At 41.8% G+C, this 16,199-nt stretch overlaps 1 protein-coding gene across 2 annotated transcripts in view; it reads right to left on the reverse strand.

The window, feature by feature from the left end:
* Positions 1 to 16,199, reverse strand: part of pdxdc1 (pyridoxal-dependent decarboxylase domain containing 1) — a 36,897-nt gene that overhangs the window by 17,384 nt on the left and 3,314 nt on the right. Inside the window, exons 3-13 of one of the 2 annotated variants that reach the window (XM_063471070.1) lie at positions 15,897 to 15,965; positions 14,481 to 14,564; positions 14,224 to 14,370; positions 12,337 to 12,526; positions 11,830 to 11,898; positions 11,657 to 11,735; positions 11,356 to 11,440; positions 10,453 to 10,501; positions 8,561 to 8,662; positions 8,291 to 8,416; positions 7,671 to 7,721 (exon numbers count right to left, since the gene is read on the reverse strand). In XM_063471070.1, the coding sequence (XP_063327140.1) occupies positions 7,671 to 7,721; positions 8,291 to 8,416; positions 8,561 to 8,662; positions 10,453 to 10,501; positions 11,356 to 11,440; positions 11,657 to 11,735; positions 11,830 to 11,898; positions 12,337 to 12,526; positions 14,224 to 14,370; positions 14,481 to 14,564; positions 15,897 to 15,965 (1,051 nt within the window). Of the gene's footprint in view, positions 1 to 7,670; positions 7,722 to 8,290; positions 8,417 to 8,560; positions 8,663 to 10,452; positions 10,502 to 11,355; positions 11,441 to 11,656; positions 11,736 to 11,829; positions 11,899 to 12,336; positions 12,527 to 14,223; positions 14,374 to 14,480; positions 14,565 to 15,896; positions 15,966 to 16,199 lie in introns of both variants that reach the window. The other variant, XM_063471069.1, reaches the window with a different exon arrangement.

Consider the following 16,199-nt stretch of genomic DNA (forward strand, 5'->3'; position numbering starts at 1 on the left):
TTTTTATATTATCCAAGTTTTTCACACCTCCAAACTAGGGGCAGTAAGTAGATAGGGTTTTCAAAGGAGTTTGCAAAGAAAAGCGTCTGGACTTCTTAAAGTTGCTTGAAGACGTTTCACCTCTCATCCGAGAAGCTTCTTCAGTTCTAAGGTCAAATGGCAGAGAGTCCCAGATTTAAACCCAGTGGGAGTTTCCCCCCAAAGAGGGACAAAGGACCCCCTGGTGATCCTCTAATCACATGAGCCAAGGTGTGAAAGTGGGTGTGGGACCTAATCAGCCAGGGTTTCGGGTGAGCTCATTGTGAAACCTGGCCCCACCTTGTCATGTGAATTCCTGAGGTCAGATGGCCCAGGATGTGAGTGGGCATTAAGGCGTCTGGAGAGGGAACTCAAAACTGGATTATAGATGGCAGACAGTTGGTGTCGTAAACCACCGCCTCTGTTCAAAGATGGTCGCTCACAGTGAACATAGATGGCCTCTTTCACTCCTCTTTCAAACCATCTGTCCTCTCTGTCCAAAATGTGAACATTGGCATCCTCGAAAGAGTGACCTTTGACCTTTAGATGCAGATGGACTGCTGAGTCTTGTCCTGTGGAGGTGGCTCTTCTATGTTGTGCCATGCGCTTGTGAAGTGGCTGTTTGGTCTCTCCAATGTAGAGGTCTGGGCATTCCTCGCTGCACTGTACAGCATACACCACGTTGTTAAGTCTGTGTTTTGGAGTTTTGTCTTTCGGGTGAACCAGTTTCTGTCTGAGTGTGTTGCTGGGTCTGAAGTACACTGGGATGTCGTGCTTGGAGAAAACTCTCCTGAGTTTCTCTGATACACCGGCTACATAGGGGATGACAACGTTGTTGCGTCTGTCTTTCTTATCCTCCCTCGCTGGTGTCTGATCTTCTTTTCAGGGGGTCCTTTGTCCCTCTTTGGGGGGATACTCCCACTGGGTTTAAATCTGGGACTCTCGGCCATTTGACCTTAGAACTGAAGAAGCTTCTCGGATGAGAGGTGAAACGTCTTCAAGCAACTTAAAGAAGTCCAGACACTTTTCTTCGCAAACTCCTTTGACTACGATGACCTGGATGACTGAGAACCTTCATAGACATAGATAGGGTTTTGTTCTCAGCTTGTATCTTCTTTTAAACAATAATGGCTATCATATTGCAAAACCAAGGATGCCTCAAGGAAAGCTCTGAGAATGTTAATAAGTAGTAGAATTCATCTCAGTCCTTTATACAACATGCCTCATTCAGACCTATTCATAAAAGAACTTTTTTCTACACCTAAGTGCCTTTTACCTAATATTCACACACCTTACTTGCTCTACAGCAACCCCAAGGTTTAGAAGGACAAAGGTAAGGCTTTCAAAACTAAAAACATTGAACCAACTCTCAAGCAGTATGAGGGTCTGGGGCTATTCTGCTGCTAGTGGTACTGATACACTGCACAAAGTGTATCAGTACAAAGAAAGGGGGCCTACCTCGAAAATCTTCAACTTGACTCCAATCAACAGCTAGACAATTGAAACTTACACACTAGGGTGTTCCAACAGGATAGTGATCCCAAACTCATATCAAAACTGTTTTTGGAATAAGCAAAGCAGGCTAATATTAAGCTTCTAATGCCCTGACCTCAGATTTGTCCATTATGCCTAAAAGCTGGGTCTTTGCCAGAAAACCAAGCCATTAAAATGACATATTTATGTGTATGCATATATCTGAGCCCTTATGTGCACTTTTGATTAGAGGAAATCTCCAATTAAAACTTGTGCACCCAAGTTATTAAAGTTGTATGCTGCATAAGCTCCCATCATGAAAAAAAGAACAGTTCAAAGAAATAATTAAAAGCCCAAATTTATATGTAAACTCCTGACAACAGCCTCATAACTGAGGATTATACATCATGTTTAACAGCTGAAGAAATACCTTATTTACTACTTATTTCTGCAAGCTTAGTGGACTGAAAAAAGTTTTAGTTCTAGTAACATCAGTACTCTTACATCGACATGTATTTAAGTGCCAAGTAAAGGCACGGGTGCATGACTCAATTATTTTTTTCAAATGCAACAACTCGAGTGTAGAGAGGCATTCTCTGAAGTACCTCAAAGAACATGCCTGAGTTGTTGATAACATAAACAATTAAGAAGAAGTGGTCCATCCATTAGCCAATGAAGACTGCTGAGCTGATGTAGGTGAAGGGAAATGGTGATTAATAGTAAGAAGAAAATCAAAACAAGAAAAGGGAGGACAGAGGGGGCTGGGGAAAGAGTAGAGAGGAAGATGGGCAGAGGCTTGGCCCCACGTACAATAGACAGCATGAGAGAACCCAGAACATCCTGCAGAGAAGCCCTGGAGATGGGTGGAATCGGCGACACCACACCCTGGAACCAAAGTAACCCACACTGACTATAACTACAGTTATACAAACATACAAAAAGGAAGTCTCTCTCTCTCTCTCTCACACACATATGCCCATAGAGCTCATTAGCAGAACACTAATGTCCACTGCATCTGTATTAGACTGTGATTTTATGCTTCATATCGCTTTTACTTTCCCACGCTGTCAAACTCAATTCTGTCAACATCACTCTCTCCGAGTCATTTTCTTTCCAGCCTTATGAAAGCCAATCAGCCTCTGTTCCACGTGTTTTAAATCTTATTGACCATTTGATCAAGTTGCCACAAATAACCACAATTTACGAAAAAGACTAGAATGAAGTCATGGACCCACTCTTAATCAAGTGTGCCATCACATGAGCCAAAGTGTGAAAAAAGGTGTGGTTTACTACCACCAAAAGTTTCAGGTGAGAACACCCTGTCATGCGAACTATGTGAACTTCTCGTTCAAACCATCTGTCTTACAAAACATGAACAGTGGTGTCCTCAAGTGAGTGACCTTTATCCTTTGAGTCTAGGTGTAGAGCTGAGCCTTGTCCTGTCAAGGTAGCTCTTCTATGTTTTGCTATCTGGCTGCTGTTGTTTCTCCAGTGTTGAGGTCTGTGCACTCCTTGCTGCATTGCACAGTATATAACTATTTCCCTTAGCTTTTTTTTTTTAGGGAGTTTTGTCGAGTTCTTGTGTTGAGCCTTCCATCCTCCTCAAATCCAACAGCACAGGCCAGAAACAGAAAACTATTATTTTTTGTATCTTTCAAGATGAACTTTTTATTTCCACTGAGTTGATGTGAACAGCACAGGCTTTCACCCAAATATCATCCAACTATCTGTATCAGTCACTAGGTGTTATCACTTTGAAAGAGCCAAGAGCTTCCTCTCATGTAAAGGTTCGATATAGTGGGTTGTACTGGGGAGCCCATGGCACATTCATGCTTTTGTCTATAGCAATCCTCATACTTAAAATATGTGGCAGTAAGGCAGAGGGCTAACAGTGTGCAAATCTGATCAGGGATAAAGCTGGTGTGTTGTGTAAGGAGCTGTCTTGCTGTATTTGCCTTTATTTGACAGTCTGCACTGCCTCGGTTGTGGTTATACAAGTAAAAAGTGAGACACCATGAATTCATCTGGATTTTTGTTTGCTGGTGAAGTCAGTAGAATTTTTTAATGTGATAGGTGTTCTGCCACCAAGGAGCTGCCTCAGTGATGGATGAGTCACCTTCCTCATCCTCCTCCTCACTTCCTCTATTATATATCATTGGGATTAAGAAGGTCCACAAAGTATTCTGTTTGCTGTCTAACAATATACTTATTTGAAGTCAGGAGCACTCCACCCTGTCATGGGAGCTATGTGAACTTCTGCACTATACACAGTGTGGTCCGGTGTCCACCATCCGGTTACCACCATGACAGGTGGTTTGTGGCTGCAGCCCAGTGCAGCAGCCTCAGCATCAGAGGTGCTGCACATGATTCATTTGAACTCAATGTCCCTAGTCTCCCTTGGAATGCCACCTCTCCCTTTAGAAGCTCAGCCTAAGGTGCAAATTGAAGATCTCGGGACCAGGGCCTCTGCTAGGCATTCCCAGACCACCCTCACTATATGTTTAGGTGTGCCAGGTCTGTCCAGCATCCTCCCCCACCACCTAATCCAACTCAACATCAGGTGGATGCTGATCAGTTGACAGCTCAGCTCAGCTCAGCCCCAGTCCTGGTGCCACATGTACTCATGGACACCTTTAGGTTCTAACATGGTATTCGTTATGGACAAAGTGTGGTTTGCACAAGAGTCCAGTAACAGAACATCACTCAGGTTCAGATTAGGCAGGCCATTCCTCTCAGTCACGCCCCTTCCTCAGGTCTCACTGAGTCCCCAGGTGAAGCACTCTCAAGCACCCCACCAAGGGTTTTCAAGGCCGGGTACTGTGAACTGTCATTCGGTGCATAAGTGAGCTAACCCCCTTGTCCACTGGAAAAACCTCCAATATACAGGCAGCAAGGTGAGGGGATACCAAGATACCCACCCGAGCCCACTGCCTCTCACAAAGGGCAACTCCCACTGGGCCAGTCCAGCCCTCTTCAGGAGACTGGTTCCAGAGCCTAAATCCTGTGTTGAGGTGAGTCCAACTATATCTAGTCATTATCTCTCAACCTCACAGACTAGCTCAGGCTCTTTCCCCACCAGAGATGTAGGGAAAGAGCGTCCTGGAGGTGGTAAGCATACAGGAGTGTGGACCCATGTCCCTTCTTCAGTTAAGGCCTGGCCACCAGGCGCTCTCCCTCAGCTACCCTGCACAGGCTTGGCTCCAGGTTGGGGGTCCGGTAACTCCATCCTGGGCAGGGTGAATGGTTCCCTTGATCTTACACTCATACGGGTCTTCTGTAATGCTTTGTCTGGCCCCTCACCCAGGACCAATTTGTCATGGAAGACCCTACCAGGAGGCAAAAGCTGCCTGACAACTAGCCCCTGGAACACACAAAACCATCTTCATGTTGGGGGTCACTAATCACATCCTTCAATAATGACTCATGCCACTTACCTGTGTGGCACCTCGCATCGTGCATTATGAATATTCCACGTTATATTCCAAACAAACAAAGAAGAAGAACATTAAAACAAATCAGTGTTTAATATGTTACAAAAAAGTTGAAATATGACAAATTCATATCCAAACAACTAATAACTTGCGAATGGAAAGTGTCACGACAAGACTTCCGTCTCTCTAGCAACCTTCTCCACCTTATGTGGTGTTCCCAGGCCAACCGAGAGACATAATCTCTCTCCAGCATGTCCTGTGTCTATCCCCTCGGTGGGACATGGCCAGCCTGAACACCTTACCTAGGATGTGACTGCCTCAGCTGGCTTGTTTGATGTGGTGGAGTAGCAGCTCTACTTGGGGCCCCTCCTGAATCACTCAACTCCTCACACTATTGCTAAGGGAGAGCCCATCCACCTTTAAAAAAAGCTCATATCTGCTTCTATCCGCATTCTCATTGTTTTGTCTTTAAAAGAACTAACAACAATAGTGTTAACAAAAAGATCAGGCTTTTCAACAACAATGCTTTATCTGGTGGCAGACAGCTGCATAACATTTATGACACAGCTATTTACCCAAACTGACCATCAGTTAAAATTAACAATGAGATTAAACAACTAGTATGTGTGACCATAGCAACGATCAGATATCTAGTCAACTAGTCGTGTACAATCCTACTGTGCATCCTAATATTTAATTTATCCCTTAATGTCTTAATGTCTTGTCTTATTCAAATTTTACTGGTAATTTATGTCACATTTTTAAAAAATATTTTATTCAGTTCTGAGCTAATAAGATTCAAAGGTTGCTTCCAATTTTCAGCATTTCAGCATTCAGGATTTCAGCAGATCCCAAGATATATTTTTTTTAAATCACACATTTTACAAATTATTATACATAAAAACCTGGCCCTAATATACCATAATAGAGATGGACCGATCCGATATTACGTATCGGTATCGGTCCGATACTGACCTAAATTACTGGATCGAATATCAGAGAGAAATAAAAAAATGTAATCCGATCCATTAAATATCAGGAAAGCACCTCACAAAGCTTGTGACATGGCATAACTCAGCTCATAACTGTAGCACGTCGGAGCAGTATGCGTCACGTGATAGAGCGGCTGTGGCGTGCGAGACCTGTCGGCGGTCTGGTTGAGCCTTTGGAGCCTCGCTACCAAACCGGCATTTCATCTCCGAGAAAGTTATCCCAGCGAGAAGTAAAGCAAGTGTGTAAGTTCATCTCTGAATGTTAGTAAAGCATTCCCACGTTAAGCTTAACAACCGATATATGGAGCGACTGCCTCTTCTCTCTCCCTCTCCTGTTGCTACTTCAATCGTGAAACTGCTTAATGATCAGCTGATCGGCTTTTCTGTCGCGAGTCCGTCTCTCTTCTTTGTTTTTGGCCCACTTTGCACCAGAAAGAGGAAACCAGCGGCTGAACAACAGCAGCACGTTTAAGCTTGATAATCTGTTGTTAGAATTTATTTAATATTACTTTCTAGACCAGGATCCTTTTCTATGTAGCTGACGGCTGGTAACTGTGCAGGGGCGGATCTAGCAAAGTTTAGCCAGGGGGGCCGATAGGGCATGAACAGGGAAAAGGGGGCACAAAGACATACTTATCTTTCTTATTCTCATTTAAAATATCTAGCTTTTAATAAATAATTATCTGAATCTTACACCCAAAGTTTTAATCTGATGTAAAATGTATAGAAGTCCATTACTGTATATAGTAACTGTTAAGTCTAATATACCCTAGTAAGCTATAGTACTTTTTCCTTTGGGAAGATACCATCTGTGCAGTCTGCAACTCTGTAGAAGAAAGATGTTGAATCTATTTAATTATTCTTGAAAATAATTGATTTCTGTGCATTTTTTTTTCCACACTGCATGAAATTAAAGTTGATTACGTCGATTAAGCATCATGAGGTGGAGGGTGGGGGGTGGTTCCCTATTTTTTTTTGCTGGGAGTTTGCAACCCTATTAGTTAGGTTGCTTAATATTTCTGCTAAGTACTCTTTAAAATACCAGAATAGTAAGGATGGAGCAGGTTTAAGTTTATTAGATTGATCAGTGTTTCTGAACTATGAAATATTTTGGGTGCAGTGTATTTTTTACATACAGGTATAACAGAATAGCTTTAGTGTTGTTGTTTATTTAAACTTGAGTATGAACTTATACAAAATGCAGCAAGATATTAAAAAAACAGTTTTATTGATTAAAAAACACACTATATCGGATTCATATCGGTATCGGCAGATATCCAAATTTATGATATCGGTATCGTGTCGGACATAAAGTGGTATCGTGCCATCTCTAAACCATAATACACACCATCTTCACATCTTTCATCTTAAAAGGTATTTCGTAATCCTTTTGATATTTACGGCTCATCTTGGACAATTTTTGTCACACACTAATTTAAATACTTTAACAAATGTATTATATGATTTACTGACAACCAACTAGTTTATTAGCCAAACTATTACTTCAGCAAATTATATTCAATTTCATCATTGCACACTGCAAAGTTGTGGCGTTTTTTTTTGTTTTTTTGTTTGCTTGTTGCGTTGGGTTTTTTACTGAGGCGCATCTGGATATTTAGTAATCAGTTGCTAAAAACTAATTCCTTCATCTTCATTAACATTACTCGTAGAAGCCATCCTTCATTTTGAGCTAAGTCTGCACATTTTAGTATGGTACACATCATGATTAATGTCAGAACATGAAAAATTCACCTACCAATGTTTTGATACAGGTTAGAGATTGTACTTTCTGAAGGAACAGCTGGCTCTAGGAGGGAGACAAAAAGAAGTCAAATGTGCAAACATGTCATGCATTCATTCCTGAAATAAATGTAAACTTTTAACCAATCGCATTAGGACCCTCTTCCTGTAAACAGACAGTTGATTCAAGTGAGCAGTTGTTTCAAGAGCAGACAGTAAATCAGTGATTGCAAAGCCATCATTGCAAAGCCATCATGTGTGTAATCATGCACACAAAATGATGGCTTCTTTGTGTTCTACACATGGAGGTTGTTGATATGGGGAGCAATGAATACGAATTATTGGTTCTTTTACTAGTTAGCTAACATAAACTAATGTTAGTCTATTGAACCAATGAACCGATCTTGTGACATATAACGTTCTGTACTGACAGAAGACTCTCAATACTGAATCACAGGCTCCTCCAGGGTCCTGAAACTGTACATGGCTATGCAAAATAAAGAGCATTGGTTGTAACTGTGTTTTCTGCTTTGACAAGCCAATAAGGCAGTCTTTAAGATGACATGTTGACATTTTATATAGGAAATGTACCTATGTACATATCCTAGACATATTTCCTATATTAGTAATCCTCACCAGAGTAGTAGCGTGTTTTATCTTCTGAACAATTCCATTGTGACCAAGGTACTGTAGGGAGAGCCAGAGAGGCAGTGCCCGTAGCTTCTCCACAGGGTGGCTGGAAGTTAAACCTGCTGCCAGAGACTGGGAGACACAGTACAGAGACGCAGAGCAATGAGGGTGTTGCGCAAACATAATTCCCAAGACCCCACTGGATCACCAAAAGATGTCACAAAAGTGATCACAATATGCACTCTTTCAGTTTCTCTGAAAATGATGTCAGCCCACCAGTGCAGGGTCTTCATGTCTGTAGAGGGTGACAGCAGTCACAGCCGGCAGTCCTAGCCACGGACCTGGTGTCAGTGTCATACTGTCACTTCTGGTGGCTGCCTGCAGAGACATGAAAGACCAACACCGATACACAGAACTTAATAATTAACACTTACAAGAATGTCTCATACATTGGAGGCTGTGGGAAGGAGAGAATAAAGTGCTCTTATTTCTGTTGAGTTTCTAAACTTTCACCTGTATCTTCAAAACAAATTAAAGGAACACTTTTAATCAATGAAGAATCAAGACATTCAAACTTCTGGGATATATCTGGTAAGTAGTAAAAGGGGTTGGTCATCAGTTTCAACTGCTCTAGTGTTAATGAACACAACAAGTGCACTAGAGGGGCGACAATGAGACAACCTACAAAGCTGACTGTTTTACATTTGACTGGGGTCAGTGTCACTACTGGCAGCATGAGATGGTATCTGGATCCTATGGAGGTCCCACAGGTAGTCCAACACCTCCAATTGCCAGAAGATTGTCATAGAAGGTAGTAGTGGTAACAGTAAAGTGCCCAATATCCTCTAGTTTGCCCTGTGCTCACTGCCTGGCAACATGGATCCCAACTGGCATTTACCATAGGACACAAGAACTGGAAGGTCCACCACTCTTTCGTGCATTCTTTCATTCCTAACACATTACCCAGGCCACATCTGTATATTCAGCATGATTTCTTCCCATTGTGATCTGATGTGTGTTCCTTTAATTTTTTTGAGGAGCATGTTTTTTTACATATGACCACAGCCCATCTGTGAGTCAAAAAGATTGAGGTCATTAAATACTTTTTTCTTTTTCAAACATCTGCTGTTGATTTGCTGCTGTGCCTGTGAGTCACTGTCCTACTGCAAGAACCAGTTGGCCAACTTTTAGCTGTCAAGACATATGTCCTCTCATTTGACTCTAGACTAATTTGATATCCAAAGGAGTTCATTATTGACTAAGAAGGCCTGGTACCCAGGAACCATGACTGTAAAACAAAACCAAATCCCCTCATGCAGGTCACAGGAGATGAGTTGTGCAGATGTGCTGTGTTTGCTTTTACCAAGCGTGGTTCTGTGCATTATGACAAAAAGCATCTCCACTTTGATCTCGTCTGTCCAAAAGGCAGTTCTAGAAGTTTTGTGATTTGTTCAGGTGCTGTTTTACAAACCTAACCCTTACTGTCATGTTCTTTTTAGTGACATGCTAAATACTTTTTTCCTGACAATCCTTCCAAACACGCCATTCTTGTTCTTCAAGTGTGCCTTCATTCTTGTAACTTTAAGCAGTTCTCATGCTAACTGAAACCTGTAGACTCAGATGTAGCTGGTTTTATGGATGTGTTTTTGATTTTTGGTAGACATACCCTGGCCTTGATGTGAATTTGCTGAAACATCCACTACAGGGAAAATCAGCATCTGTTTTCGAATGTCTTGCACTTGTGAATAATCATTGTCACTGTAGCATTATATACTTCAAACTGTTTGGAAATGGCCTTCCTGGCCTGATGGGCAGCAACAATTGCTTCTCTAAGATCACTGCTACACACATCTAAATGCTCCAGCCATGCAAACTGCCAAAACCTCTAGTTTTATAGAGGTGGTCACACTTGGTGATAATTAGTTAATCAACTGCATTTGATTATCAACACCGAGCTACTACTTATCTTACTTCATATAGAAGCAATGATGTACTTTTTTTTCACACAGTTTCTTTATCTTCTAATAATAGAGCCTGGTAAGGAATCTGGTAAAATATTTTTTTTATTAAGTCCTGATATGTAAAACCTTTGAATCTCAATGGCGTGTGCCTTCTTTTTTACAGCTGTAGTATAACCCCATATTGGATAGATTTTAATATAAGTTTACCATGATAGAAGAGGTGACCTGACCCAGTGCTAGGATCGCCAGATTAACCCTGAAAAAGAAAACACATAATCAGCTAACAGCAGCAATGTAAATAAAAAAAAAACTCCACTTTTTCTTCAAGAATTAGTGGCAAAGAGCAGTGCAAACCAAGCTTTTGCTATAGTTGAACAGGTAAGAAACAGGTTCTCAGCTGGAAAAGGATGGAGTACCCTGTCTGAGTTTCTGGGGCTTTATTCAAGAGTAAGGAGGGAGTTGAGAGAGAGACAGATAACAGAATTGTACTGATTGACTATGGTGAAGAGTGAGCTGAATGTGAAAGTGAAGATGTCAATTCACTGATTGAGCAACTCTCTTCCCTCTGATATGTCCTTGAGCTCTGGGTATTGACTGAAATGATGATATTGCAAATACGAGAAGTGGAAATTAGTTTTCTCAGAAATCTAGTAGAGCTCTTCCTTGGAGAAAGGGCTAGTGATAAAGAGTCCGTCCATTGAGAAGGGGCTTAGAGTGTGGAGAGCAAGGAGCAGTTGGGGTGATTTGAACCTATGACTGGGACGGCTCACTGATGTGAAATGTTTCACACATGTCCGTGAAGGTTCTCAGTCATCCAGGTGATGGTAGTCTACGCCCAGAGTCAGGTCTGAGCATATCTGCTTAGACTGCTGCCTCAACAATAACCCACATAACCTGACAGATAGTGTTCGGATTGATCCAAACAAATTGGCTTCTTTTTTTCAGCTGCTTGGCAGCTACCAAGTATCATTTTACGAGCCATCATAATATCAAAGAAGCTGGCTCATCGAAAATGTACTTTGCATGAATATAAAATCAGTCTAAACATCCCTTTGAAATTGTTTTGTTTTTGCAATCAATCTATTTTAGAGGTTGACAGGAGCTACCCACCCCTCTACATGAAGCCACATGTTGTACTGATCACACAGTTCCCTCAGTCGACCTAACTTGTCTGTGTGCCCTGCTCCAGGGGTACCTGAAAAATTAAAATAATGGATAAGTGGAAGAGAATGGATGGTTGGATGAATGGAAATATATCAAAAACATATAATTAAGTCATTGAAGTTCATATTCAAAATGCAGAGTATTCTCTGTATTCTGAATTGCTGTTTTACCATCAAATGTATCATCTTTAACTCTTTAAGCACAGACATATATAAAGTGCAATGTTTAAACTGTGGCTGTCCTTTACCTGCATTGGCAATCAGCAACAAAGGAAGCTTCCCTGCATTTATGTCCTCTTTGATGAGTTTTTCCAACAGGGCAACATCCTGACGATGACAAAAAGGATCCAAGCCAAAATAGTTTTTATCTAAACTACCTGACAGATAGGTGTATGTGTTTTTCTCATCTGTGTTCTCCTACCATTTGGTGTTGGGATCCAAAGAGGGTGTTGCATGGCACTGTGCACAAACTGGAGAGAGGCAGGCCAAGCTAATGATACAAACACTGGCATGAAAATCACTATCTATTATGTATTCAACTGGATGAAGTACAAGAGATCCTATATAATGGCAATACTGTCCTTCAACCCCCCCAAAAAACCAAAGGAAAACTGAAGGAAAAAGTCTGAAGTGTATAAGTTACAATATTATTATTTCAGGTTTGATTAAAAAAAGTGGAATCAAAGGATAAAAGCAGTGTCATCTCTGGTGCCTTTCCCCTCAAAGCAATCATGCTAGGTAAACACATTGTTACATACATTGACAAGAAATGTAAGATTAATCACCCCAAAACTAAAGGAAGAGTGCTCTACTTCTAAAATTAGTTGGTAGTGTAGGATTGGATCTGCCATTACCGTGACTTTAGGTGTATTCCTATAAAGTATTTACACAGGCCTTTTTTAAAGCTCGTGTGTCCCAGCCATCCTACCTGGCTGCACAGATGCTGTCCGAGACCAGGCCTGCAGGAGGCACTCTGATAGATGACTGGCTGCCTGGTGTTTAGGACCACATAACCCTCAGTGGCATATTCTTCATAGCGAGCGTTGATAACGAGCCGGCACACTTTTACAAGGCCATCCCTGTCATCCTCATGAAAGCAGGTAGACCCATTCTCATACCTGAGGAACAGATGAGCAGCATGGACGGTTGGACAGTGCAAAAGGATTAAAGTAATAGTCCAAATAAGCAAATTTCATTATGAGAAATATTTCTGTTGTTTTGATTCAGCAATGTGACCCCCACTGACATGGAGGAAAAAACATTTAATAGGGGTGCAGGGTTTTACATTTTCACAACAGACTGTGAAAAGGATAATTAGGGTTGTTTGCAATGCCTGGAGATGTTTAGAAGAGAGGGTAGTGAACTTTCTGACCGGATTGTTTAACACAAGTGTACTAGCAGTAGTATTTCATTGTACAATCTTGCATAATGACAGTAACGTATCTCATCGTCCAAGGGCAATGGTGATGGGCAGAGCTGTAGCAGTTACAGAGGGATAAAGCTGACGAGCCATATTATGGGGCGATCGTGGCTCAAGAGTTGGCAGTTCGTCGTGTAATCTCAAGGTTGCCGGTTCGAGCCCCGGCTCCAACAGTCTTGGTCGTTGTGTCCTTGGGCAAGACACTTCACCCATTGCCTACTGGTGGTGGTCAGAGGGCCGGGTGGCGCCAGTGTCCGGCAGCCTCGCCTCTGTCAGTGGCTACAATGTAGCTTGCCATCACCAGTGTGTGAATGGGTGGATGACTGAATGTAGTGTAAAGCGCTTTGGGCTCCTTAGGGACTAAGTAAAGCGCTATACAAATACAGGCCATTTATGACGCTATGAGAAAGACTTGATAAAGCCAGGTTAGGATGAGAACACTTTGAGAGTGTTCATGGAGAAATATAGAAAAGGTGATAAAGAGCTGCACTGTGCTGTTGTAGATCTAGAGAAAGCATACGATAGGGTGCCAAGAGAGCAACTGTGGCAGTACATGAGGAAGTCAGTAGTGGCAGAGACATATATATGAGGCCGGTACAGGACATGAAATGAGGACAGCAACACAGTGGTGAGATGTCTAGTGTTACAGATGGGTTCAAGGTGCGAGTGGGATTACATCAACAATCAGTTCTGAGCCCCTTCTTGCTTTCACTGGTGATGGATAGGTTAACACATGAGGTCAGGCCGGAGTCTCTGCGGTGTTCGCAGATGTATAAGAGAGCATGGAATGGTAGAGATAAAGTCAATAGAAGCAAGACAAATATATGCGTGTGAATGAGAGGGAGGCAGGCATAAGAGTGAAGCTGGATGAGTTTAAATACCTGTGGATAACCAACCGAAGCAACAGACAGTGCACAAGAGAGGTGAAGCAGGGAGTGCAGGGAGGGTTGACCGGATGGAGATGAGTGAAGAACTGTTAAAAATTAGATGCTAAATATAACGGCAGTATATTAGGACTCTGTTCTATATTGGCATATTTTTAAGATTTTATTTAAAAAAATAGCAAACTCATTTGCATGAAGAGGGGAGCTGGAAAGGTGGCCTCCAAAACATAACGTAGGGGTGCCCCTGGTGCCCTCCTCATCAGGCCTTGCAAAATCAAAACTTGCTTTGTAGAAACAATATCAATTCAAACAATACTTCCTATTCTTCTGTAAATATTTGATGGAGTCTGTAGTGAAAAGGAATTGGTCCTGTTATTATCAGTCTGAAGAAGTCACCAAGTTAACATGTTTGTAGGCCTCATTTTCAGAAATCTTTTAATAATTAAGACAAGACGTCATATGGCATGTGCATGCTGGTGATTTCCACAGACACACAGCTGCAGGGTCATACCTGAAGAGCCTGCAGAGCCACAGGGTGGTGTCAGACTGGATCCGAGTGGTCAGCTTTCGCAGTTGTTCTTTGTCCATCATTGAGATGTAGGCTGCCAGGCTGTGACCCAGCAATGCCATCTGACCGTGTTCACCCACATTCTGCATCCTGCTGAACACAGCACTTTCTGATGAGCACCGTGCTATCATTGCCTTTTCTGATTAGCCTTGTGCGGACTATTATTGTGAAATGGCGTTATGTAAATAAAACTTACTTACTTCTGACTGGGTTTATCCTCTTCGTCCTCCTCTTCATGAATAAGGTTATGAACCAGGCGCAGTACAGTGGCAACATCCTGACCACTGCACAGGAGACATGAGGAACAGTTCTCACAGTTCATATCAAATGTACTATAATGTACTGAAGTGAGTGGAGCTAAATCTAAAAGTCCAACAACAAAGCGCTCCCTGTCAGCTTCTCTCTATCCCTCCCTTTATATTCACTTTAAAACTTGTTGAGAAGTAGGACTTATCTTCGCCTATTCAGAAAATATTCTGCCGTCTCTCGTTTCCAGTGCTGATTCACTGGTATTGCTGGTATCAGTTCAGTGACTTCAAAAAAAAAAAAAAAAGTAAATGAGGATGCACAAGTTTAAACGTATTTTTTTCTCTAATCCACACAGACTCAACACTGATAAATGGAGTGCATCTGGAAAGTATTCCCAGTGCTTGATTTGTTTCACATTTAACCGTGCTACATCCTTTCTCTAAAATGGATTACATGTTTTCCCCACACAAAAGATGTCTCTGTACATTCCTGCATCGTTCCTGCTGCCTACAAAAAATCCCCACAGCATGATGCTGCCACCACCATGCTTCGCTGCAGGGATGGTTTTGGCAAAGTGTCGAGCAGTGCCTGGTTTCCTCCAGTCAGGCTGTCATGTGTATTTTACTGAGGCTTGGGTTCTGTCTGCCCCCTCTACCATACAGACCTGACTGGCAACAGAAATGGCTATCCTCCTGGAAGGTTCTCTTTTCTCTACAGAGCAATGCTGGAGCTCTGTCAGAGGTCCAGCTGTAGGAAGAGTCCTGCTGGCTCCAAACTCCTTCCATCGTGGAGGCCACTGTGCTCATTAGGGCCTTTAATACTGCAGAACTTTTCTGTAGCCTTTCCCAGATCTGTGCTTTGATACAATCCTGTCTTAGAGGTCCTCACACAACTCACTGGACTTTATGGCTCAGTTTGTGCTCTGATATGGGACCTTATACTGACAGGGGTGAGCGTTTCCAAATCATGTCCAGTTAACTGAATTTATAACAGGTGGACTCGAATGACAAAGGCGTTGAATATTTATATGTTGTTTTTTTATTTTTAAGAAATTTGCAACAATTTCAAGCAATTTTTTTCACATTGTCATTATGTGTAGAGGTTTACATTACTACATTTTAATACATACATCTCATAAGGGTAACACGACAAAATGTGGAACAAGTGAAGCACTGTGAATTCTTAACAGACACAGTATTGTGAAAAAAGAGGATTCCATGTTCTTTCTCCCACATTAACAAGACAATTAGAATTTACTTCTGTATATCACAACTGCCAAGAAAACAATAAGCTTCAACCTGAACTGCCTGTGTGTGAATATGAGTGTATGTGTTTTTGTCATGTAAGTGTGTGTGTGTCTGTCTTACTCTCCCTGAAGGGGTCCAGGGATGCAGCTTCTGCTGAAATGCTGTCTCTCTGTTGCTGCCTCCGGCTCTCTAAATAAACAAACAGATTTTGCAAAGTGTTACTTCGCTTTCAGTGTTGTAATATTCTACCCTGCAGATGACTGTACTCTGTATCTTAAAAATAAAGGTCATTCAGATATGAAGTAGTTTTATGTCTTTTTATTATGGCATTAAATTTCAATACAAACACGTTTTAGTGCAGCAGCAGGTTTGTGTAAGTGCAGTTATCATTTTACAGCCCAGCAGCTCAACATTATGATGAGT

The sequence above is a fragment of the Pelmatolapia mariae genome, linkage group LG4 (genome assembly GCF_036321145.2).
Source record: "Pelmatolapia mariae isolate MD_Pm_ZW linkage group LG4, Pm_UMD_F_2, whole genome shotgun sequence".
NCBI classification, from domain to species: Eukaryota; Metazoa; Chordata; class Actinopteri; order Cichliformes; family Cichlidae; genus Pelmatolapia; species Pelmatolapia mariae.